Below are 25,457 nucleotides of genomic sequence, written 5' to 3' on the forward strand. Positions count from 1 at the left end.
AATACTCCTTATAGGAATAAAGAGCCATTTAAATATCTGGAAGAATACATAGTACATATGGCTGAGCTGGGCAAATATAAACATTCAGATAGAACCAAAGTTAATATACAGATTTTTATGCCAAAGTACCAAATGGGATATTTTTCAGGGCTTGATAACATAATTCATTTGGAAGAAGAAACTGTCCACACAATCAAGAGAAATGATGAAAAAGGTAGGAATGAATGTAGAACAGCTTTTTCTGGCCTTTAAACAATACAAGCCACAGCCATCAAAACCATTTGGTACTAGTTTAAAAAATAGAAAAGTAAGTCAGCAGAACATATTTAACAAGAAAACCCAGAAATATTGAACCCAATGTTCAATAAACCCAAAAACAAATTACTTAGGAAAGACCTTATTTGATAAGAACACCAAGGGCAATTGGCAAGTAGTCTTGTGAAATTAGCTTTAAATGAACATATTTTTTATAATAAATTCAAAGTGGATATGTGATCTGAATATTAAAGATCATACCTTAAAAAAACAAGAGAAACAGATCGTGTACTTTTCACAGTTTGGAGTAATAATTTTGATTACATGAAACTGAAAAACTTTTGCACCAGCTAGGATAAGAAGTAATCTTTGTCTCAAATATCTCCGATAAGGGTTTACTGTCTAAGATGTACGGACTAACAGAACTTATGCACTAACAAAAATAAAGACTTGAAACTATTTCCTAATTAAAAGTGATCAAAGGATATGCCAAAAGAATTGCAAACTATCAACAACCATATGGCAGGATGCTCTCAAATACTACTAGTAAGAGAAATGCAAATCAAAGCACTCAGCCAAATAGCAAAGATTATAAATGATGGAAATAATAGACGTTGGAGAGGTGAAAAGATGAAGATTAATGCATTATTGGTACGAATTGGTACAATCCTTTCTGGAAAACATTTTGGAAGTATGCAAATAAAATCCTTTGGTCTAGGAATTCCACGGCTAGGCATATATCTCAGAGGTCATTGAGAAAAAGAAAGGTTCCACATATGCTAAAATACTTACAGCTACTCTTATGGTTAGAACTGGAAACAAAAGCAGATGCCCATCTGTTGTGGAATAGCTAAGCAAATTGTGATACGTGAATGTAATGGAATATTACTGTGCTGTAAGATACAATGAATTTGATGAATACAAAGAAGCATATGAAGTTATACATTGATTCAGATAAATTGACTATGTTTAGGAGGATGGACCCTAGTTAAAAAAAAAAGTCATTTTTTTTTGTGCTAGCTAGATAAAAACGGGGAGTACATAGATCTGTTTAGGACTTTTTTAGGCTACTTTTCCATTTCAACTTCTGGAATACTGCCAGATAGGAGAGAGGAGGAATTTCTCTTCTTTTTTCTCCTTCCCACCTTCTCCTGGTAGCTAATAGCTTTCTTTGCACAGAAGCCCAATGTGTTTTACCCAAGTTGGCCTGGAAAGAAGAGTCCCTTTTTTCCCAGTTCTAAGTCTGAGACTTGAGAGTAAATGTCCCACACCAAGAGATAACAACAGTTGTGCTGCTAGGTTGAGTATTTGGGACAAGTACATAAATCTACACAGAAGCCATATACACACGGCCACAGAAGAGTGTGTCCATGGACATCATTCCTGAACTGTAGTCTAATTTGAGGAGGGAGGATTTTTCTAGGCAACATGTAGCTAGGGTGTTGTCTCCTAGTCAGAGGAGGAGGGTTTCTTGGGCATTACTAGCCTGGAAGAGGGCTAGGGATTAAAAAACCAAAACCAGCTTCCTGGCCTCTAGGAACTATAGTCTATGGGGGAATAGAGGGGAAGAGAGGAAGTATAGTATTTCAGGTATGGGGGACAACTTGTCCAAAGGTCCCAGAAGTGAGACAGGGAATACCCTGTACAGAGAAGGGCAAGTAGGCCTTTCTGGAAGGAACAGGGTGGGTATGAAAGCGAATAATATATAATCAGCCTGGAAAACCTAGGCTACAGCAAAACTGTGAAGGACTTTAAATACAAAACAGAAGTTAGTATTTTATCCTAGAGATGTATCCCACAGGAAACCTGTTATGCTCTCCACCCCCCACTTGCTAGTGTTCTGCCCTTCAAAATTACTCTGTATAGATTTTCTTTTTAATTTTCTATGTATATTTTGGGACTGTCTTCTTTCTGCTTCCCTCCTATCCCGCTACTATAAACTCCTTGAGGGCAGAAAGGTGGGGTTGGTTTTTGCTTTGGCATCTGTAGGCTTGTTATCTAGCAGAGTCTAGTAAACAGTACCCAGAATTTGATTAATAAATGCTTGTTGAATAGGGAGGTAATGGAGCTACTTGAACAGAAAAGTGACATAAGTTTATACTCTGGGAATATTTATTGGAAACTAAACTGAATGCTGTGACCAGAGAGCCTCAGCTTGACCTCAGAGAAGATGAACCTCCCTTCCTTCTTTGCAGAAATGGGGGTGATGGATGTGGAATACTGAATAGACCCTCAGATATGGTTCATGTGTTAGTTGATTTAGCTAAACTGTTATTTTTTAAAAAATCTTATAAGGGATGATAACAGGAAAGGATTATGTCAAAACAAAATATCAATTTTTTAAAAAGTTGATTTTTACTGATCTTTTATTTTTGCATTACAAAGATGTCCCGCTGTATCCATCACTTCCCAGAGAGCCTTCATTTATGACAAAGATTTTTCTTTTTAAAGAAAAGAGTAAGGAAAATTCAACACAACTGATCAGCAAATGGAAAAAAATGTGATATTGCATGCTGTGTCCCACACTGTGTATATTTTTGGTCACAGTGCCTGCAATAGTAGTGAAGTGCTTTATAAGTGCTCGTTATAAAACTTGGACTCAGGTTTCCCTATCTCCAGCATCGACCCTCTGTCCACAACAAGAGATAAGATGTGTAAGGGACTCATACCTCAGATGATTCTAGTCCTAGAAGGCCCAGAATATAATCAATCACAAGGTGATAATGAGGAGTAAACTGAAAGTAAATGGGTTTCTTTATGAGATATGAAACTTTACGATTGAGTCAAGAAAGAAACAAGGATTGACAGTGAAAAATTACCCACACACCTCTGTACCTTGAACGAATTTCAGAATTGGAGAATTGGAGGCAGTTGTGACAGAGAGCCTAGCATCTATACTAAAGGGCAGCAAAAGGGAGGAGATTTCCTCTGTTCCCGACTCCTTATCCAACATGTTAGTTTGAAGCAGAACTAGTTTACCAGTAGAGAAAGAGTATATCCAGCCAGGAGCAGAGACTGACATTCCATATAGTTTCAGATAGGAAACAGCTCCAAAGAAACTCCTGGCAGCATAGAAAAGACATAGCTAGAATCCAGAAAATATCCTCTTTTTTTTGTCTAGTTAAGCAACCAATCCAGAAGAGACTACACCCAAGAAGCAACTTTGAAAGGCTTGCAAAGGCGAGAAAAAGCTGCTAGGCCTGAAATACCATATTTGGGAGGTGTCTTTGACATTGCCATGTTGTACACTGGTGCCTCGCTATCATCGTACCTTAGGTCTTTGCTCGTTTTCTCTGCTGATGTTGTGTGTATTTGTAGGGGAGTTCTCCCCAGTTTTAGGTGAGGAATGTTTTACATTAATTGTTCTTGGTATGTACCATTTTAATAAATGCTTTTGCTAAGAGTAAATTGCATTGACTTCTGTCTTTTTTTAAAATTACTTTTATTCCGAACTTAGACACTTCCCTGTAAAAAAGAGCATTTCTTTATATACAGTAGAACACAAAAAGAGGATTCTATATGAAACCAGGAATCTCTGTTTTATACCACTTGCTTTTTTTTTTAAAGTATTTAATAAATTCTACATGTTACTTTCAAAACTGACCTGTTAGTCTGTTCTTCCTTCTAGGTTTCCTTGTTTTCCTTTGTTCATCTAAAAATGGTAAAATGGTTCTTTTTTTTCTCATCAAAATTGCTGATGCCTCTCCATTAACCTGCCCTCCACCCCATTAAAAACAAAGAAGAGAAAAGAATCCTTGTAGCAAATAAACAGAGCCAAACACAATGGATCCACATAGTGACCATGTCCCACAATGTGTGTCTTTGCACCTTGTGACCATTACTTCTGTGTCAAGAGGTGGGTAACATGCTTCATCATTGGTTCTCTGATGGCTTGAATGGTCATTGTTTTGATCAGAATTCTTAAGTCTTTCAAAGTTGTTTTTCTTTACAATATTGCTTTCTTTGTATAAATTGTTCTCCTAATTCTGCTTACTGTTTCAGTTTATACTATGCAGGATTCCCTGAAATCATTTTTCCTCGTTTGCAGAGATCTAACAATATTCTGCTATATTAATACAACTCAATTTATTCAGCTAATTCCCAATTATCTTAAGAGGCAATGTAAAATACCCCCTTAGATTCTAGTTTTTTACTTTTCCTCTTTCTCCTTCTTTTAATTCCACATTCTTCATCAGCAAGTGTTTTCATTTATTTGTTTGGTTTTTTGCTTGTGATTGTTTCCTTTCCTATAATATCCTATCTCAACCCCAAGTGAGTTGTTGCCTGCTGTCTCCTAGGCTTCACAGGTTCCTGCCTTGGGGACCACCCTGGCCATTTTCAGAGGACCACTCCACTTTTGCCACTTCTGGACACAGAATCTTGCAGACTACAAGCATCCTGTCTCTGGGTTAGAATGCTACCCTGTGCTGATGCTGGCTTTATGGGATGGCCCCCTTTTCCTGTAGCTTGTGGGCTGACTTTTGTACGGTTCTGGGGTAGAAGTCACTTTCTACAATTTTTCACTGCATTTTTTTTCCTGGAAAACTTTCTATTTTAGGTTCGGTGAGACATCTGGACACAGTTTAGATGATTCCAATTTTGTTGGCAACATTCGAAGCATCATAGTCTGGAGCAAACTGGATGTAGGCTTTCTTCTCTCCATCGGGCTGGATCAATATGTTGATATTGGCCATGTTGATGCCATATAGCTTCTTTACTGCCTGCTTGATCTGATGCTTGTTGGCCTTGACGTCCACAATGAAGACTAGGATGTTGTTGTCCTCAGGCTCAGTGGTCAAGGGAAACTTAATGATGGCATAGTGATCAAGCTTGTTTTTCTGAGGGATACTTTTCCAAGGCCTCCGAATTCTTAGTGTCTTGGGTTGCCAGAAGGTGGAGGATGTTCTTCTTCTTTTTTTTTGTGGCTATGGACACCCTTCAGCACCACCTTCTTGACCTTCAAGGCCTTGGACTTGGCTTCTGTCTTGAGGGGGACAACAGCTTCCTTCTTTGCCTTCAGTGCCATCTTTGGGGAAAGCTTCACTGTATTTCTTAATCATTATTTAGGTCTGGTCTGAAGTTTTTCAAGTTTTATTGGAGTAGGTATGTGGAAACTGGGAGGTCTGCAGCCATCTTGGTAAATAGTCCTTAGCATGAGTCTTAATGGGAAGCTCACTGATGGGCAGACCCTAGAACCTGAGGGAAAAGCTACCCTCTAAAGAGGAAGCCAACCTGTCAGTGAGAATGTAAATTCAAGTTAGGGGAGCAGGAAAAAAAACAGGAGACTCCTTAGAATAAGTGATTAAAACATTGAATGGTTTAAAAAAATAATTCTCATGTATCAAAAATTGTGACTCATTCTTTTATATAAATCACACTGCTACCTAAGTTTACTATTCCTGTTTCATCTTGATTATGGAATTTTGTCTATGTTTTGAAGAGGTGACCCTACTCCTTGCCAAGGAAAACCCCTCTACATGCACAAGTGATCCCTTTCCATCCCATCTGTTCCAGCAGCTTGCCCATTCTGTCATCTCCACTTTCTTCCTTGATCTTCAGTCTCTCTCTGTTTACTGGATGCTTCCTTACTGCCTCTGAACATTCCCATGTCTTTCTCATCCTCAAAAAAACTCTCATTTGATCCATCCACCCCTGCTAGTTATCATCCCTTGTCTCTTGTCCATTGGGCAGCTAAACCCTTTGAGAAGGCCATCTGTAACTGGTGCCTCTGCTTCCTTTTCTCTCTTAACTCCCTTTCTCTGTGAATGAAACAGAATTGCAGTAGCTCAAAAAAAATATGTGAGAAGTGCAAATTTAGAGACATCTCCACTCTAAATGTTCATGTGTACTATTTGTGCCCAATCTGTGGTAGAGCCTTCTGAGTTTGAATTGTTCTGATGCCATCTTGATCCTCTTCAACAATAAAGGGCAATGAGCAACTCTTTGTAATCTGCCTTCAGATGTTACTCAACTGAAATAGATTTCTCTAAAGTTACCAATTTTCTCCTGCAAAATCTAATGTCCACTTCTCAATCCTTATCCTTCCTGACCTTTGACATGGTCTATCACCCTTTTCTCCTGGATACTCTCTTCTCTCTAGGTTTTCAGGATAATACTCTCTCCTGGTTCTCCTTCTACATGACTGATCACTCCTCAGGCTTCTTTGCTGGATGCTGACCACTGGATGTGTTGATCACAGTCAGGTGATGACCACTAACTGTGGATGTCACACAGGGCTCTATCCTGGATCCTCAGATCTATTTATACTGTTTGGTATAATTGGTACTTCTACTTTTCCTTCCACCGTCTTCTAAATTCTATAGTCTGGCTCCCAACTTCATCACTCTCCCCAAAGTTACCATTGAGCGGCTAATGGTGATGTTTTTTCTCAATCCTCAAAGTCTTGACCTCTCTGCAATCTTTGAGTCTGTCTTCTCCTTCGTACTCTCTTTTCCCTAGGTTGTCATGACACTGCTCTCTTCATTCAGGTCTCACCTACTAATTATGGATGTCCTCCAAAACTGGCCTGTGCTCTTTTCTCTCTCTATAATATTTTTCTTGATGGTATCATCAACTCTCATGTATTCAATTATCATTGCTATGAAGATGATTCTTTACCTCTCTCTTGACTTGCAGTCTTACATGCCAGTCTCAAATACCTATTGGGCATCCCTAAATGGATATCTTATACACATCTTAAACTTACCATGTTAAAAAAATAAACTTAATCATGTCTAAAATTGAACTGACTATTTTTACCCTGAAACTCTCCCTAACTTCCTTATTATTGTCAAGGGCATCGTAATCTTTCCTGTCACTCAGGCTCTTGATCTAGGTGTCATTTTCAACTCCTCACTCTATCTTACCCTGACAAATAGCTGTCAAATCTTGTAGATTCTTCCTTCATAACCTCTCATATATGTCTTCTTCTCTCCTCTGACACTGCTACCACCATGGTACAGGCCCTCATCTCTTCAGAACTGGACTATTGCAGCAGCCTACTGGTTGATCTTAATGCCTCTACTGTCTCTTTACTCCAGTCTCTCTCTCTCTCTCTCTCTGTCTTCAAATTGATTTTTCCGAAAGCGTAGGTCTTACCATGTCCTCTCCCCAGTCAGTAAACTCTAATGGCTCCCTATCACATTCAGAATCCAATATAAAATCCTCTTTTGGGCTTTTAAAGTGCTTTATAAGCTGGACCTTTCCTAGACTTCTAATCTCCTTATATCTCACCAGTTAATATCTCACATAATAGTTCTCCTCCATATACTCAGTGATCCAGTGACCCTGACCTCCTTGCTGTTCCTGAAAAAAGACACTCCATCACCTGTGAATCTTCACTGGTGGACCCGATGTTTACAGTTCTCTTTATTGTCATCTCTTCTTGTTTTCTTCAAGTCTAAGCTAAAATTCTACCTTCTGTAAGAAGCCTTTCTCAGGTGTAATCCTAGCTACAAGGGAGGCTGAGGTTGGAAGATGTCTTGAACTAGAGAGTTCTGAGCTTCAGTGGGCTGATCCAATTGGGTGGCAGTGGAGGGCAACCAGATTGCCTAGGGAAGGGTGAAGCAACTCAAATCTGAAATAGAGCAGGTCAGATCTCTGGTGCTGATCACACTGGGGCTTGCCCCTGAGTAGACCCTGCACTGCAAGCCTGGGTGAGATTGGAAGTTTCAGTTAAAATCAATAAATAAAGAAGCCTTTTCAGATCTCTGAATTTGTGCAGGTAATCTGTTCTCTCCACCTCACCGATCTCATCTTTCCAATCCATTCTACCCACTATTGTCAGAATCACGCCCCTCCTCCCCCCCAAACAGGTCTTCTTATTCACCTATATACTTCTCTCTGTAGGCTGCAAATATGCTGCCAGTTTGGCATCCTTGCAATTTACCAAGCTTGCCTTGAAGACCGGCCCATTTCAGTGGCGTCTGCATTCTGGCAGATAGTGGGGGAAGGAGCCCTTCCATTTGTCACTGCTCCCAAACTCAGGGCCCCCTCCTCTCCCATCTCAATCCCTACAACGCCACCCCCCAGAGTCACTCTTGCCCCTCTGCCTTCAGAGAACCTAAAAGCAGGAAAGAGATTCACGCTCCTCCCCCCTTTTTTTTTCCTGAGGCCCAGGGGTGACTTGGTCAAGGTCACATGAGCTGGGCAGTGAGCGAGTGACCCAGCAAGCATTCGAACCCCTGTTTCTCCACCACCAGGCTAGGGTTCTGCCCTATTCTACGCACTGCCCTTTGATCCGGACCTCCGTCTTTTCCTTCTAGTTTTCTCTGTCCTCCTGGGTCCCAGATTTCTGGCTCTTTCCCCGCCCCAGCCGTGGGCGCTGCGGCTCTGGCACCCAAGGTGTTCATTGGTTTCTTTCGTCGCCCCGGCCCGAGAGCCGTTCTCGCTGCCTCGTCTGCCGCGGCGCGCGCCCGGCTCTAAACCTTCCCCAACTCACGCAGTGCAGCGACACCTCGGCACATGACAATATAGGAGTGTCTCTGCAGGCTGAAAGCATGGCTGGCTCCATAGCTCAGGGGTTAGAGCACTGGTCTTGTAAACCAGGGGTCGCGAGTTCAAATCTCGCTGGGGCCTTCCGTAGATACTGTTTTTCTTTCCTGTTCGAAGTAATCATTTACGATTACTGAAACGGAGAAAATGTCAAAGAAGAAGAAAAGAAATTTCCATACTTCTGCTTTGCAATGTCGATCGGGCTCTATCTAGTTTCCCCTCTTCCGGTCAATCTGTTCTTGTTTTCCCATCTTTTGTCTTCCTTTCCCTAGACGTAGCATAAATGCAAGGAGGCAGGCAGGAAACATTTATTAAATGCTTACTATGTGTAAAATACTAGGATAAGAAAGGAATCAAAGAAGAAGAGAAGGCAAGGTGCAATGTGACAAACATTTATTAATTGCTTACTTATGTGCTAGGCACTATGCTAAGGAAGGCAGGGAAGCAAACAAGGGCAGCAGGCATTTTATTAAACACTTACTATGTGCTATAAGCATTGTTGAAGAAGGAAACACGTATTTATTACGTGTTTACTATGTGCTAGGCACTGTGCTAAGAAAAAAAGGAAGGCTGGATTGAAGGAACGAAGGTAGAAGGACGGGAGCAGGGAACATTGGAGAGAAAGAAAGAATGAATAAATGGAAGGAAGGAAAAAACTTGTATGATTATAGTGTCATTCTTCTGAATGCCCCATTCCCCTCCCTATCCCAGCTCCCTAGCCCTTTTAGTTTTCTGTGCTCATCTTTTCCTCTGCGGTTCTCTTTTGTCAGTTTCCAACAGTATACGCACAGATAATTAATAGATAAATCTGCAAAGGAGAATGGGTAAGTTCTGCAGACTGAAGGAAATTCCTTTTAACACTAATTTCTTGGTCGAAAGATATAGGAACAATTTCTAAAAGAACAAATGATAATTATCACCAGCATTATGAGAAAGCTTTCAAAATCACTAATAATAATTTTAAAAAGCAAATTAAAAGAACTCTGAAGTTTTACCTGGCATCCAACAAATCAGCAAAGATTGATAAAATGAAGGAAACAATCAACGTTGATGTGCTCGTCCTTTGTTGCCGAAGAAGACCATGTCATCAGTGAAATGATGACATGACTTGTACTTGACTTTGTTTTGAGTGAGGGAGGGCTGTGCAGATCACCAGCCTCACTTCTCCTCCAGAGCCATCAGAATCCAGTGATCAGATATTCATCAGGATGACTGGAGATGAACCAGGATGAGGTACAATTGGGGTTAAGTGACTTGCTCAAGGTCACACAGCTAGTGAGTGTCAAGTGTCTGAGATTTGAACTCAGGTCCTCCTGACTCCTGCACGGGTGCTCTATCCACTGCACCACCTAGCTGTCCCTAGTCAATGTTGAAGAGCTTGTGGAACTGCAGGCATGTTAATGCTGGTGGAGCTATGAATTATGGAAAATAATTTGGAACAATGTTAGAAGAGTGGGATTATTCGTATCCTTTGAGCCGTGGATAATGCTACAAGGCACTGGCCCACAGGAGTCAAAGAGAGGGAAGGTCCTGGTATATAAAAATATCAATAATAATGCTGTTTTTAGTATCAAGAAACTAGAAACATAGAGTGCCTATCAATTAGGGAATGGATGAGAATTATAGTGCATAAACATAAGGGAATATTACTTCTATGTAAAAAAAATTAAAATTAATAAAAAAACTTGGGAAGATGAGCGTGAGCTGATGAAGACCGATAAATTTAACTGAGAGAACAGTATCTGCACAATCTCTTAAATATAAACACTATAAAACATTAGAACTCAGATCCAGGTCTTAGCCAATATATACATACAATACATGCTATGTATACATACATATTTATATTGCGTGTGTGTTTATACTCACATGAAGGAAGTAGTGTCCTGTCTGAAGCAAGATTTGAAGTTAGCCAACAAATATGTATTAGGCACTTATATGGCAGGTTACTGTACTAAGCTAAGAATTCTTCCCGGCAAACAGGCCAGACCTATATACTTGACATCTCCTATATCTGCCTTTTTCCTGTGTCAGAACTTGAACACATATTCCTCCTAACATCAAGTCCAGATACACACACGTGCGCGCGCGCGCACACACACACACACACCTCTCTTTCTTTGTATCTATTTACTACTCCCCCTATAGTTCTCTTTATTCAATTAATGAGTCATGAATCATAAGAATGGTGTGAAGGTTATACTGTCATACATATTAATTTGTCTTGTTTGGTTACAAGAGAGATTTCTTCTAGGAGTTGTTGTTTGGAAACATTTTTTTTAATCTCTCTTTTTTTACTTTGCTTCACACATATCATTAATGTGATTTTCTGGGTTTATCTATCCAACAGGAAGGATCAAATGTAAACTAAAATCATTATCCAGTTAGAGAGAAATGTTTAAAATGTAAATGACACTGAGAGATGTGAATGGGTTTCAGATTGCAAATAATCAATGTGATCAGGCCAGTGACTGTGCCCTTTTCATTCTTGTATCTCCCAGTTTCTAGCCTTACATGTAGCAGACATCCAGTGATTCAACTGAATCTACTGGACAAACCATCTTAAATGAGATGAGCCTCTGGGCTGTGTAAGACTTGGTAAGATTCATTGTAATGTATGTCCATCAGCTTATAGGATTCACAAATCTAGATTTCAGAGGTGACAAATGGACTGAATCTCTTGGTTTGTGGAGGCCAGAGTCAAACAGACAGAGCAAGCAAGAACAACTGTGCAGAGACTGAGAGAGAAGTTTATTTTCTTGCAAGCAAGGAGGGAAACCAGACACGTGTGCTGCTGCCCCTGAACCCCTTTCCCACCAGAGAGGGATCCACTTTAGTGTGAGCAAATTCTCAGTACTTACACCAATGATTATACAAGAGAGCTGTAGCCCTGACAACTAGAGGTAACAGTAACAATGAGACAAGTTTGATTGCAGGGCTTCATGGCTGGAACTTGTCCAAGCTTATCCAGTGCTTGTCTGAGCTCAAAGAACACCTGGTGCTGATCAAAGCAATACAGTAAATATATGAAACAATTCTAGGATTTTGCTGTGGCTGGGACCATCCAGAGAGTGAGCACAAAGGATTGTTGCTATGCCAAGCTCAGGGTGCAACTTATTGGCTGTGCCTTAGCTCTGGAAAACAGGGTGTCTTCTAATAAGATTTTGAGAGAGGCCATTGAATCCTGTACCCTCATTTCACAGGTGAGGAAACTGAGGTTCAGATCATATCTAGGAAGTGGAGGTAGAGGGAGGAGAATACTTGATTATTAATATAAAAGGGGAGACATATCCACTGCCCTTAATGGAGTACCCAGAATGATTTTTGAGAGGACTCACATACAGGAGAAAGGGAGAGAGGCTCAGATTAGAAAGAATTAAAAAATGCAAATTCATTTCTCAGATATTTAAGATCTATTTAGGGAGAAAAGAGTCTGAAGGGACCAAAATAATCCCAGACAGGTAACTGTTACAAATCTGAGATGCGGTAATATGAAATAACTAGAACTCTTTAGTGGAACAAACTGAGAATGTTGATTTATAGCCTTGAAGGGACAAAATTTTGTCACTGAGACTGTAGAGCTGCAAATTGTTCTCTAATTTGGGCACTAAATAGGATTTGTACAGCCTTATAGTTCTGAGTCTTAAACAGCCAAGGCTTCTCCAATAGCTGTGACCCTCAAGAAAGCTACCCCAGTTTCAAAGAATGTTTTGGGTTAGCATCCACTCAAAACCCTAGTTTATGAGCTCTTACTAATTTTCCTTTTACTTAACTAGTTTGTAGACACTATTTAAAGGCATTGCATTAAATAGCATTGTAAAATAAAAGGCAGGTGTAAACCTTCCATACATAGAGGACAACAGATTTCTATATTATGTCAAGAATAGGAACCTAGGCAAGGAAAATATGGAAAGAACACAGTATGGAGAGGCCACATGCATTGGGAGAGAATATGCATGGGAGAGGGAGCATATATGACCAAAGAGCACACATAGAGAGTACTTAGCTCCATGCCTAGAACATAAGGGGAGCTCAACAAATTTCCTGCCAACCTCAACTCCTCCCTTGAACACACCCAATATCCAGTTTATTGCCAAGTCTTCCCAATGACTCTCCTAAACTTTCCCTTCTCTCTGTACAACTGCTCTTCAGATGCAGTCTCCCATCTCACTCAGGACTATACAAATCTCACCTCACATCTGGACAATTGCAGTAAACTTCTCAGTTTCTCTGCCTCAAACTTTCTCCACTCCAACTGGTCCTCCATTCAGTTACCAAAGTAATCTTCCTAAAATGTAAGTCTGATCATCTCCCCTTTCTTCACTCAAACTCCAATAGCTCCAGATCACTTCCAAGATCAAATATAAAACTTTTTGTTTGGGTTTTAAAGCTATACCCTGGCCCCTTCCCACCTTTCTAATCTTATAATGCCCTCCATGTACTCTGCTGATCAAGTGACGCTGTCCTGCCTTCTGTTTCTCCCACATGACACTCCATCTCTTTACTACGTATGCCTTTTCCCTGGCTATCCTTCACGAGTAGAATACTCTCCTCCCTTACCTTTGACTCCTGGCTTCTTAGTCTTCCTTAAATCAGCTCAAATTACCACCTTTGGCTGAAGATCTTTCCCAATCTGTCTCTTTTTCTCCTCTTGCTACCCCCCAGGGCCTTTCCTCTGAGTCATTGTATATACTGTATTTTATATTTTCAATTATAGACTCTGATTTCTGACCCCCAGTAGTTTTTCCATGTGCACATAGACTGCATAGATCATTGTATGACTTATCAGAGGAATCTATGGCCCCACTTCCCTTGGCCTGTCTCCTGTTTTACAGGTCTGGTATACTTAAGATTTAAAGCTGGTTCAATTTTAGTTAGAACTCTACTGAACCTTTCTAGCAATCATGTTGATGCAACACAATTATAATTCTGCCTTCTACAAGCTGAATAGGCCTTTGTGGTTAATTTTTAGAAATCTTTCTTTTGCTACTAATCTATGTTCCCTGATCCCATCACCTCACCTTCAAAAAATGGCCAACTGCCAATGCTGGCCGTTTGAAAACTCAGTGTGTAAACCTAGACCTTTTACTAGAGAACATATCCTACTGCTAGTCTGGGCTGCCACCTCAGCATACCACCACATGGAATGCCTGGGTTGGTGGGATCAAGGGAGGCTGCTTGGGACTGTCTCTGACTGAATTACTGTTTATCTGTGTGGTGACCAATAAATCATTCTAGTCCTCTTGTGAGTCATTCACCCCAACTCTGCTCAGAATTTGCAAGATATTAGATTAAAAAAAATGAAATACGCTGTTCTTCAGAGAAAAATGATTAACTTTTTTCAAGTGTTCTGAAATATAAAGACAATATCTTTGTTTCATGACAAAGGCACATATGTGCAGGGAAGTCTGGTTTTCCCTTATTTTCTCCCTCCTTCTCTCTCTAGTAATTTTAAATATAATCTGTTTTCCCTTCTTGCTTCTTTTTCTTTCTTTCATTCATTCATCCATTTTCACATTTGTCCGAGATTGTGACTGCCTCTTCTACTTTTTTGAATTCGCCTGAACCACCATAGATTCTATTCCAAGTTCTCATTTAAGTCTCTGAATTTTATGTTTTAAGTGTGTTTCTTGTATTCAGCAATTATTTAGATTCAGCTTTGTAATCTATTCTAATTCTGTTTTCTGGTAAAGTTTATCATATCTATATTCACAGTTAAGATTACTAAGTTTGGTTTATTCTCCCTTTGTTACAATGTTTCTTCTTGAGGAAGGAAAAAAAGGATAGAAATCAATACAAAGTATCTACATTTTATAATGTTTGGAACAATATGATCTTTCTCCTTTTCTTCTGCCTTCCCAGGCCACACCCAAATCACACAAAAATCTTTCCTTTTTTCACCTTGCTGGCTCTTTTGTAACCAGTTCTCCATAGCTGGAATTTGTTTTCACTTGACACAATCTTTTTCCCTGCCTCCAAGTGGATTCCCAGTTACATAAGGACCTGTAAATTCCCCTCTTTTCTCCTTTTCTTGGCAAGACATTTTTGTTTGTTTTCTGAATATACATGCCCAGAGCCTGAGCGTTTTGTTTAGCTGACTGACCCTTAGAGAGGAGGGCAGAACTATGAAGAGATCCTAAGTCAAAATGTAAGCGTTGGTTCCTTGTGTAAGTTTGTTTTGCGTCTTGTGTTTCTATTTTGAAGAGCTTTAATTTTGTTTCCCGCGGTTAGGATGCTTGGAAGTTATGAATTCTGTTAAAAGTACCCCACCCCTTCTTTTTTTCTTTCTGAAGGATTTACGATTAGCTTGCCAGGGCAGAATACTTTGCGGGTAAGAGTCATCTGGAGAGACTCTGGAGACAATGGATAGAAGTCTGGCTTTGGGATGTGGAAGGTCTAAAACCCTCTTTGTAATTTACAAGTTGTGCGACCATAGGCAAGTCCCTTAACCTCTCTGAGTTTTAGTGCAATTTCTTCTTCCGTAAAATGAGGGGACTGGGCTAGTTTTTTGTACTCCTTGCAGTTTTTTCCTTTGTTTTGCTCATTGCTGATGTGTAGTTCTGAACAATTCCTCCTAGTTTATTTGGGACTTCCAGAGTACTTGGAAAGTTGCCCAAATGTATTTCTTCAAATAAGTTAAATATGACTTCGCAGAGCTCAGAGTAGTCGCCAACAACTGCTAATTGATTGATTAAATTTGGAAATGGGGAAAGGAGATGAAGAAAAGCAATGAAGCTGGGGTGCTTTTAAAAAAAACTTGTATCCCCGGAGCTTAGCACGCAGTACACATGAAGGTTTGTGGCCTGATGGCTGATTAGAAGGAAATTGAGAAGAAATCAGAGCAACCGGGGTTTGATCTGAGGCGATTATGTTTTGAGGTTATTATAGTATGGGCCAATATAGATGAATCCTAGAATTAGAGACTTTGTAACTGAAGTGTCATAACTTTGAGTTAGATATTGGCTAATTTAGAGTTAATTAAAAAAAAAACCCAAACCCAATAAAATATATGAACGAGGTTGATAAGACTCTTAGAAATTCTGATCGAGAGCTGTACTGACCGGCTCGTTGGTCTAGGGGTATGATTCTCGCTTTGGGTGCGAGAGGTCCCGGGTTCAAATCCCGGACGAGCCCGTAGCATTTTCTTTTTTTCCTCCGTCAAAAACAGAAATAAATATTTAGAGTTTAATTAGACTGACTTGCTTTGGTGTTCAAAACAAGGAAAGGGAGGAAAAAATGCAGTAGAATGAATATTGCTATGTTACAATTGTGACGTAGAACTGTCCGTGCATTAAAGCAAAGGATATTTGGTCTACTATGCAGGTACATTTAAATATGGTAAAGGTACCATGTACTTTGGGGTGGTTTGGTGAATTGCCTGTTTACCTCTGTGTTGGCACTGTTTCAGAGACAAGTCGTAGAGAATTCCCAAACCTGCACTCCACGGTGACTGCATTAGCGTAGATGCCACTTCGCTGAGGAGTGTTCATGAACATTTACTGATTAGTATTGTGAATTCACGTTTGTGCTAGTAGTCTATGCGCTAGTTTGTGAAGTGAGTGTTTGTGTAAGCCACACAACCTTGCTGTGTGTGCAGTGCATGTCATCTTCACCTCATATTTATTATTTATTTAACCATTCTCTTTAAATTTTGAGTTCCAAATTCTTTCCCTCCCTCCCACTCCTCCCCTATCCACTGAGAAGACAAGGAATTTGATATCAATTATGCACGTGAAATTGTGCCAGACATGTTGCCATATTAGCACGTTGCAAAAAAAAAAAAAAAGCGAGAAAAGTATACCTCAGTTTGCCCTTAGAGTTTCTCATTTCTCTGGAGCTTCATGAATCTTTTGGAATTGTCTTGGATCAGTGTATTCATCAGTCGTCAAATATTTCACAGATGATCATCATTACAACATTGTTGTTACTGTGCGTAATGTTTTCCTGGTTATTCTGACTTCACTTTGCCTCGGTTCATACAGGTTTTGCCAGGTTTTTCTGACCCCGCCCCCATCCTCCATTCTCTTCCAACCCCCGCCGCTTCCTGTTATTTCTTATAGCACAGATAGAACTCTGTCACAATCATAAGCCACAACTTGTTCAGCCATTTTTCAGTTGATGAACATTCCCTCAATTTCCAATTCTTTGCCTCCTCAAAAAGAATTGCTATATTTTGTCCTTTCCCTTTCCCTTTGATCTCTTTGGGGTACAAATCTAGTAGTAGCATTGCTGAAAGGGTATGCAGTTTTAAAGTCCTTTGGGTATAGTTCCAAATTGTTCTGTTGGATCAGTTTACAACTGTGCCGACAGTTATAAAGGTCATTTTAAGTGAATTTATATGAGGTTTCCCAACCGGATCAGTGCAACTTTAATCCAATAAATAAGTCCTCCAGCCAGTGCTTCTGTAGCGTAATGGTTATTAAAGTTGCTTAACCCACTTGCTCTTCTTGCAATGAGAACAGCCAGAACTTGTATCATTTTGCAATATAGCTTATATGAGTTTAGTCGTGGAAATGAAAGGTTGCACAATGAAAGTCTAGCAAAAGAATATACCTCCTCCCCGCGTCTCTCCTCCCTCCCTTACCCGTCCTCACATCCTTTCCTTTTTTTCTCAAGGTCTTCTCCCCCACTTATGAATAGGATGATGATCATAGACAAGTTACGACGCCCAGCGCTTCGCCTCCTCCTCTGCAGCATGACGGAAGTGATATCTAACTCTCCCGGGATTGTAGTGAGGATGAAAGGATGTATGTAAAGCACTTCTGCAAATCTAAGTATTCCAGTGATTATTATCTCTCTCTCCCCTCCCTCCCCCCCGCCCCATCCCTAATCCTACCCTTAACCATACGTCCAACCCAGCTAATTGTGTCGGCATTCACCCCGGGGAAGAGGATTAGGGGATGCACATGGACACGTCACATGTCTCACACCCACATTCATTCACACTCCCCTTCATCACTTTAAACAGCAATCCATCACATGGGGATAGTAATCCATCTAACAATAATCTCATAGTGATCCATCACGTATATTAATGTGTTTACTTGTTCAGTCATTCCCCAGGAGATGGCCACTCCTTTTTTGCCCCCACAAAATGCTTGTCTCTAGGTTTGCACTGTCAGTAATTACACTTTAAACAGAAGACTGAGGCACGTAAACATCAAGAGGTAGTGGTGGAGTGTTGGACTAGCGGCGAGTTCAGAGCGCGCTTTTCAGGAACAGGTTTCGGTTCCTTTTTTAGTCTTAACCACACCGTTACTTTGGTAACCGGTAGCGCAATTACGGCCGAGTATTATCATCTAGTGATGACGTGATCCAAAAGTGTTGCTGGAGGAAAACATTTTCCACCTGGCAGCGGTGGGATTCGAACCCACGCCCCCGAAGAGACTGGAGCCTTAATCCAGCGCCTTAGACCGCTCGGCCACGCTACCAAATGCGCAGAAAAGGTGTAGGCATATCCACCTTCAAGGAGATACCAAATGCTGCTGCTAGTAATGGTGGTAGGGGTCGCCTGTTCATTTCTTGCAAAGTGAGGGAAAGAGAAAATATGCCAACGGCCGACCAACTGGTAGAAGTGGGGCTATCTGGGGACCCAGACGGGCCATTTTTATACGGTGGAGACGCATGGTTGCAAGCATGCACTCAAGGCATGGAATTGGATTCTTCTAGACGTCATCTGGTCCAGCCACTTACCTTTCCTTCCCCCCCTCCCCCAAACCCCCCCAATTTTTTTTAACCACTGTCTTGATGTTTTATCCCCTGAAATCTTCCTCCTTCCCCTCCCCCTTTAAAGTAAGTCCTTTGGGATAAAACGCTATATTTTTCTTTACAATGTTTTTCAAATGATCTTTCCTTCCTTCCTTCCTTCCTTCCTTCCTTCCTTCCTTCCTTCCTTCCTTCCTTCCTTCCTTCCTTCCTTCCTTCCTTCCTTCCTTCCTTCCTTCCTTCCTTCCTTCCTTCCTTCCTTCCTTCCTTGCTTTCTTTCTCTCTCTCTCTTTCTTTTTCTCTCTCTCTTTCTTTCTCTCTCTCTTTCTTTCTTTTTCTTTCTTTTTTTCTTTCCTTCTCTTTCTTTTCTTTCTTTCCCTCCCTTCCTCCCTTCTTTCCTTCCTTTCTTCCTTTTTCTTCCCACTAAGTCCCCAACTTCTCATGGAAGCCTCCTCTAATCAAGCAACACAAATCAACACATTGGGTCAAGTCTAAAAATGTCTGTCTCATTCTGTACCCCACTTCTCTACTTAGAACAGAGAGACGTTGTACTCTTTGTCATGACGGTGCAGTCACAATTGGTTACTACCCTAATCTGAGATATGAGGCCTATCAGTGTTGTTTGTCTGTCTTTACACTGTTGTGATCATAAATTATTCTGGTTCTATCTGCTTTGTTTTGCATCAATTCATTAATAAAAAAAAATTCTTCCCTGGTTAAACATGCTATTTCTTACTTTTCTCTGCCTCCTCCTGAAGGAAGGGCCACTGAGTTTTGACTGTCTTGTGGAAATGAGAGAAATGTAGAGATGGAAGCTGGAAAACCTTGTGGGCAAGGAAATAAATTGTTATTACTTTCTTTTTCCAATTCTACCAATCTTTTGATAGTTTGGTATGGCACTGAATAAGTAAATTAAATGATATTTTGTTATATTGATTTGGCCTTTATTATATTGAATCTATTATATTGAATTGGACTAAGTAATATTTGTCCAATTATTCAGATCTGTCTTTATTGGATAGTCTTTTATGGTTCTATCCATGTAGTTCCTATGTGTTTCTTGGCAGGTAGACTCTCACGTATTCATATTTCCTGTAGTTATTTAAAATGGATTCTTTTACTAAATCTACCTGTTGGATTTTGTTGTCATTATACAGAAATGATAGTGTTTTATATATATTTAACTTATATTCTGCAACTTTGCTTAAGTTATTCATTATTTCCATTAATAACTAATTGACTAAGGTTCTCTATATATACATCAACATATCATCAGCAAAAAGTGATAATTTTGTTTCCTCTTTGCCTATGCTTTTCCCCTCAATTTCTTTTTTTAACACTATATTGAATAGTAATGATCATAATGGACACCTTTTCTTTACCCTATTCTTATTGGAAAGACCTGGGTTTATCACCCTTAGAGTTTATCAATATTACAGATAATGTTGACTCTTGGATTTTAAAAGATCCCATTTATCCTGTTAAGGAAAGTGCCATTTATCTTCATACTTTCTAAAGGTTTTTTTTTTAAAATAGAAATACATGTTGAATCTTATCAGAAGCTTTACCTGCACATACTGATATAATTATGTGATTTTTATTTTTCTCATTAGTCACATTAATATGATTATTTATATTTATAGTTTTCCTAATATATCCTTTCTATTGTCTATTAGCAGCTCTGCTTGGTTTGTTCTTCAAGGAACTTTATGACCCACTGAGGATAAGCTGATCACCTGAAATTTCATCATGCTTATTGATTTGGAACACCACACCCTAACTTCCTCAGCCTTCCTTCCCTTTCCTCTGAATGGAGGGCTAAAGGATAGAACACTAAATTCAGAGGAAGGTTTCCTTTATCTGAACTTTCCAGCTAACTCCCCTTTTCATCAACAACTCTGTTTGGACTCTGGGGAGTATTATACCTCCACACCCGGCACCTCAGGGTGCTTTTCCCCCTTTAAGTTTCCTTTTGTGTGTTGACTTCTCCCATTAGATTGTAAGCTCCTTGAGGGCAAGGACTGCTTTTAAAATTTTTTATTTATATTCCCAGTATTTAGCATAGTGCCTGTCACATAGAAAGTGCTTAACAAATGTTTATTTAATTTACTTCCAAGTATGAATTCCTAGTATAAATTCAACCTGGTCACAAGGTATAATTTTTTGTGATATTTTGCTATTTCATAAAATTAAAAAAATTTTTGTACTAATATTCATTAGAGATTATTGAACTATAGTTTCCTATCTTTGTTTTGACTCCCTCTAACTTAGGGATCAAGATCATATTTGTATGCTAGAAGAATTTTGGTAGGAAAAAGTTTATGTAATATTGTAACCAATTGTTCTTTAAATGTTTGATAGAATTTCCTTGTAAAAACGTGGTCGGGGTTGTTATTTTTTTCCCCTTTTGGGAATTCACTTTTAATTTGTCCAGTTTTTTTTTCTTCCTGAGATTGGATTAAGTCTTCTATTTTTTTCCTATTGATCTTGCATTTTTGTAAATACTTATAGATTTCATTTCAATTCTCAGTTTTATTGGAATGTAATTGGGTGAAATAGTTCCTAATTAAGCAATTTTCTTCATTGGCTGTGCATTTTCCTTTTTTCTTTGTTGATATTGTTCATTTTGGTTTTCTTCTTTTAAAAATCATATAATTTTAAATAAAAATTATCTAATGATTTGTCTTGGTTTTTTTTTTACATCATAATAGCCTAGTCACAGTTATTATTTCAAATTTGTTAATTGTTTCTTTTTCAGAATTCTCATTCAATAATCAGTAGAGGTCTGTCTTATCTAACTTTTCTACATTTCTATTGAGATCCTTTGCTTCTTTTTTCTTTATTTTTGTTTATGTTTACCTTGATCTGAGAGGAGCAAATTGAGGTCTTCCACTATTGTAGTTTTCCTGACTATTTCTCCCTGTAATTAATTTTACCTTTAGGAATTCATATGCTATGCTTTTTGGTACTATATATATATGTATATACATATATATATGTATGTTTAGTGTCAATATTACTTCATTGCTATGGTACTTACCACCAAAATGTGGTTTCTTTCTTTTAATTTTTTCTTTTGATGTTGCTTTATCTAAGATGATGATTGCTATCCCTGCTATTTTTATGTCAGCTGAATCTCGCTCAGGACCTTTATTTGAACTCCATGTGTATCTTCATGTTTCAGATATGTTTCTTGTAAAATCTTCTGCTTTCTAATCTATTCTGCTGCTCTTTTGTGTTTTATGGGTAAATTCTTCTCATAATTTGATTGCTAATTTCACATTTTCCTCTAGTCTATCATTTTATATTTGCTTTTTTGTTTCCTGTCCCTTATATATAAAGAAGAGGGTGCTTAGAAAGCAATATATTCAGCACCAGTGCTCTAGCCAGGGTTTCTTAATCTTTTTCTACTCACAACCCCTTCAGTGTTTCTTGATCCACTCTAGACAGGGTGCAATCTACTCTTGCTCTTCTACCTCTTTTCTCTTTCCCTCATGCTGAGCCCTTTCCTTTTAAGCCTGTTTTTGAAATCTATTAGAGTTTGTTTTGATTAGGACTAATCATTTCCTTAATCTACTCTCCCTATTATTCCCCATTTTTTCCTTTTCCCATTTTCCTCTTCTTTCCCTGCTGCTGAAATATATATATTTCTGTACTCAGTTGTGTATGCATGTGTTTATCCCCTCCTTTGACCATTTTTGATGTGAGATTCAAATGTTGCTTACTTCCCCAAGCCTTCTTCTTTGTATAATTTCTGCTTTTGTACCCTAATTATGTGAGATAATTTACCCTGTTCTTCCTCTCTCTTTCCATTAAAAAAAGATCATCAAAACATAACAAAACCATGGCCAGGCCCTCTTTCTAATTAGACTCCTGTGCCCCCTGATGAAGATCTGAGGGGATATATGTATCATCTCTCCCTATTAGTCTGTCCTTATTTAGTTCCTTATGATTGTTCACTAATTTTTGTCTTTTTATGTTTTTCTTGACTCCTGCATGTGTCTTTCAAAGTTTCTATGCAACTCTCCTCTACTTCCCTCCTCCCCCAGGATCATGCTCAAATTTTGAACATAAGCCTCCCCAACTCCTTCTTTTATGGAATATTTTATTCTAATCTTTTCACTTCTTTTTTAGTGGTGGCTGCTAAATCTTGTGTGATCTTGATTGTGGCTCCTCTGCCGTTGAATTCGTTTTTGTGGGCTTCTTGCAGTATTTTTTCCCCCTCAAACATGAAGCTCTAAATTTTGGCCATAATGTTCCTGGGAATTTTCATTTTGGAGTTCCTTTCATAGATTCTTTCTATTTTTACTTTGCTTTCTAGTTCTAAGGGATTGAGGCAATTTATTTTATGATTTCTTGAAATATGATGTCAAGGCTCTTTTTTGGGCTAAGGCTTTTAAATAGTCTAATGCTTTTTAAATGATCTCTCTTTGATTTGTTTTCTAGATTTTTCCAGTTTGTTAGGTCAAAATACTTAACATTTTCCACTATTTTTTAATCTTTGGATTTTGTTTTAATATTTCTTATTGTCCTATGGTATTAACTTCTATTTTAGTGTATTCTAATTTTCAGAGATGCGTTAATTCTCTATCCGTTTCTTTATTTCAGCTCTCATTTCTTTTCCAATTTTTTTCTCTAGCATTCTTATTGGTTATTTGAAACAACTTTTTAAAAATTCTTGTCTTATCTCTTCCATGTATTCCAGTTGGACTTGTGCTCAAGATGTGATATTCTTTGACGCTTTGCTTGAAAATGTTTGAGTTGTTATTTTCTTTTGAGTTTGTGTCTTCGGTGTTCCTGTCACCATAATAACTTTTTATGGTAGAACTGGTTTTTTGTTTACCATTTTTTTCCAGGCTACTTTCTGATTTCAGACTTTATATTAGAGCCATGCTCTGTGTACTTCTTGAACAAATGTCTAACCTGAGCTTGTGTCCTCTTGGGTGTTTCTGCTGTTTTCTTGGTTTGTGGGGGTGGGAGAGACAGTATTTAGTGTACTCTTTAGTGTTCTAGTGTATTCTAGTATCTCAAGTACAGTTCAGGTTGATGACTTCCAAGCTTTCATTTCACATAGAAGGTTCTGTTTCAGGAAAGTCTGAGCACTGCTTCCTTTGTCTGAACTCTGCAAGTTCCTGGATTTGAGTCTAAGCCACACACCTACAAACTTGCCCCAGGTTGGAGTTCCAGTAGACTGTTCTTATCTCAGTCACTGTCAGCCAACTGGAAAGCTCTGTAGGTTCAGTGACATAACTGAAGACTCCCTTTTGGTATAGTATTTTTGCTTTTGCTCTTTTGCTGCTATCTTCAGACTAGGCTGGAGACCAGCCCTGAGATCCTGTTCACTCCTGTGTTCAGAGACACATAACTTTTTTTTGCTTCTGAACTTGTTCCTTACTCAGTACACAGTCTAGGGCCTATGATGTCTCTTCACCCTGAAATGCCAACCCTAGGTGCCAGTCTTCACAGTCTACCCTGGATCTATGACTTGGAATTATAGAGTGAATGGCAGAGGTGACAGATGTAACCTTTTCCTTCATTCTACAAAATTGGGATGGTACATAGTCTCAGGCATTTCTCAGATTCTTCATGGTGGAATGATATGTGTAGGATGCAGACTCACAAGCAGTCTATTATAATAGTTCAAGCATTGTTGGGATTGTAAGCTCAATTCCGTGTGGACGGTCTCGGGCGGGTAAAAGTGGGACTTCTAAATCTTAGAGTCTTACGAGGCCCTCCATGAACAACAGCAGGGGTTCGAGAAGGTCAGACTGAGCTAGCTCGGCTAGCTCGGGTATTTCCTCCTCTCCCTGGGAGATACGTGATGGGTGGAGTCTCCCTGCCCTCGAGGTCGTCCCGGATTGGAGCACACCTAGTTACCTAACAGCACGGTATTGAGATGCAAACTGTGTGGCTGAAGGTTAAGTAGGATTGAGGAAGCCGGAAAGCTCTCTTAGCACGTGTGGAGCCAAAGAGGACAGTAGGGCTCCGCTTCTTTTCTTTCCTCTCTCCCCTCCCCCTCTCTCCCCGCTTGTACTTCTACTTCCAATCCCTTAAGCTTAGCCTCCTTAGGAAATCTCCCCCTCTTCCTCCTAAGGAAGACTCCCCTGCACTTATAACTAGACCCTGAAATAAAGCTCAACCCCTGTTCGACTCTGGAACGTCCTTTCTCTCATACGTGCATCCGGCGTGGCCAGCTGAAGACCTCGGAGGTGAGGTAGGAAAGACTCGGGTAGCCCAATACAGGCCTCTAGGCCTGGTAAAGCATGAGGGGACCAGGGCCTGTTGGTGACAGTATCAGCAGAGAGAAGGAGGCCTATCTGAGAGGTAGCACAAAAGTGAAAGCAATAGACCTAGGTAACACATTGTTTATGGGGGGGAGGGGTGAGAGACAGGAGTTGAGGATGACTAGAGATTTTAAACCTGAGGGACTAGAAGGATGGCGCCCAAAGGGCTATGAAACTATGCATACCCTTTGATCCAGCAAAACCATTTCTAGGTTTATATCCCAAAGAGATCATGCAAATGGGAAAAGGACCCACATGTACAGCTCTTTTTGTGGTGGCAAAGAATTAGAAATTGAGGGGGTGCCCATCATTTGGGGAATGACTGAATAAGTTATGGTATATTAATGTAATGTACTACTGTTGTTCCATAAGAAATGATGAGCAGGCAGTCTTCAGAAAAACTTGGAAGGATTTGAATGAACTGATCCTGAGTGAAGTGGGCAGAAACAGGAGACACTGTACACAGTAGCAGGAACATCGTGCAAGGACCAACTTTGTTAGACTTAGCTCTTCTGAGCAATGCAATGATTTAAGACAATTCCAGCAGACTCATGATATAAAATTCTAACCACATCCAGAAAGAAGAATGGAGTCTTGAATGCAGATCAAAGCATACTATTTTCTTTTTCTTTGTTGTTTTTTTCTTTCTTATTGTTTTTCCCTTTTGTTCTCATTCTTCTTTCACAACATAATTAATGTGGAAATATATTTAATATGATC

The 25,457-nt window shown here is 39.4% G+C and overlaps 1 protein-coding gene, 1 long non-coding RNA gene and 3 other non-coding genes across 5 annotated transcripts; 3 read left to right on the forward strand and 2 right to left on the reverse strand.

Annotated features, from left to right (window-relative positions):
• Window positions 1–4,838: 4,838 nt before the first annotated feature.
• LOC140522685 (large ribosomal subunit protein uL23-like) lies at window positions 4,839–5,281 on the reverse strand. The gene is made up of 2 exons (XM_072638007.1): window positions 5,143–5,281; window positions 4,839–5,020 (listed from the first exon to the last, which is right to left on the reverse strand). Exons 1-2 carry the CDS (start codon window positions 5,279–5,281, stop codon window positions 4,839–4,841), a joined length of 321 nt encoding a protein of 106 aa, XP_072494108.1.
• A 3,478-nt stretch (window positions 5,282–8,759) lies between these two features.
• TRNAT-UGU (transfer RNA threonine (anticodon UGU)) lies at window positions 8,760–8,832 on the forward strand. The gene has a single exon. It is a non-coding gene; the product is annotated as a tRNA-Thr (tRNA).
• Window positions 8,833–14,696: 5,864 nt separating this feature from the next.
• LOC140523568 (uncharacterized) lies at window positions 14,697–21,133 on the forward strand. The gene is made up of 3 exons (XR_011973423.1): window positions 14,697–14,896; window positions 17,365–17,495; window positions 20,130–21,133. It is a non-coding gene; the product is annotated as an uncharacterized lncRNA (long non-coding RNA).
• Window positions 15,811–15,882, forward strand: TRNAP-UGG (transfer RNA proline (anticodon UGG)). The gene has a single exon. It is a non-coding gene; the product is annotated as a tRNA-Pro (tRNA).
• On the reverse strand, window positions 18,098–18,179 carry TRNAL-AAG (transfer RNA leucine (anticodon AAG)). Its single transcript has one exon. It is a non-coding gene; the product is annotated as a tRNA-Leu (tRNA).
• Window positions 21,134–25,457: the final 4,324 nt, after the last annotated feature.

This window comes from Notamacropus eugenii, chromosome 2, assembly GCF_028372415.1.
Source record: "Notamacropus eugenii isolate mMacEug1 chromosome 2, mMacEug1.pri_v2, whole genome shotgun sequence".
NCBI classification, from domain to species: Eukaryota; Metazoa; Chordata; class Mammalia; order Diprotodontia; family Macropodidae; genus Notamacropus; species Notamacropus eugenii.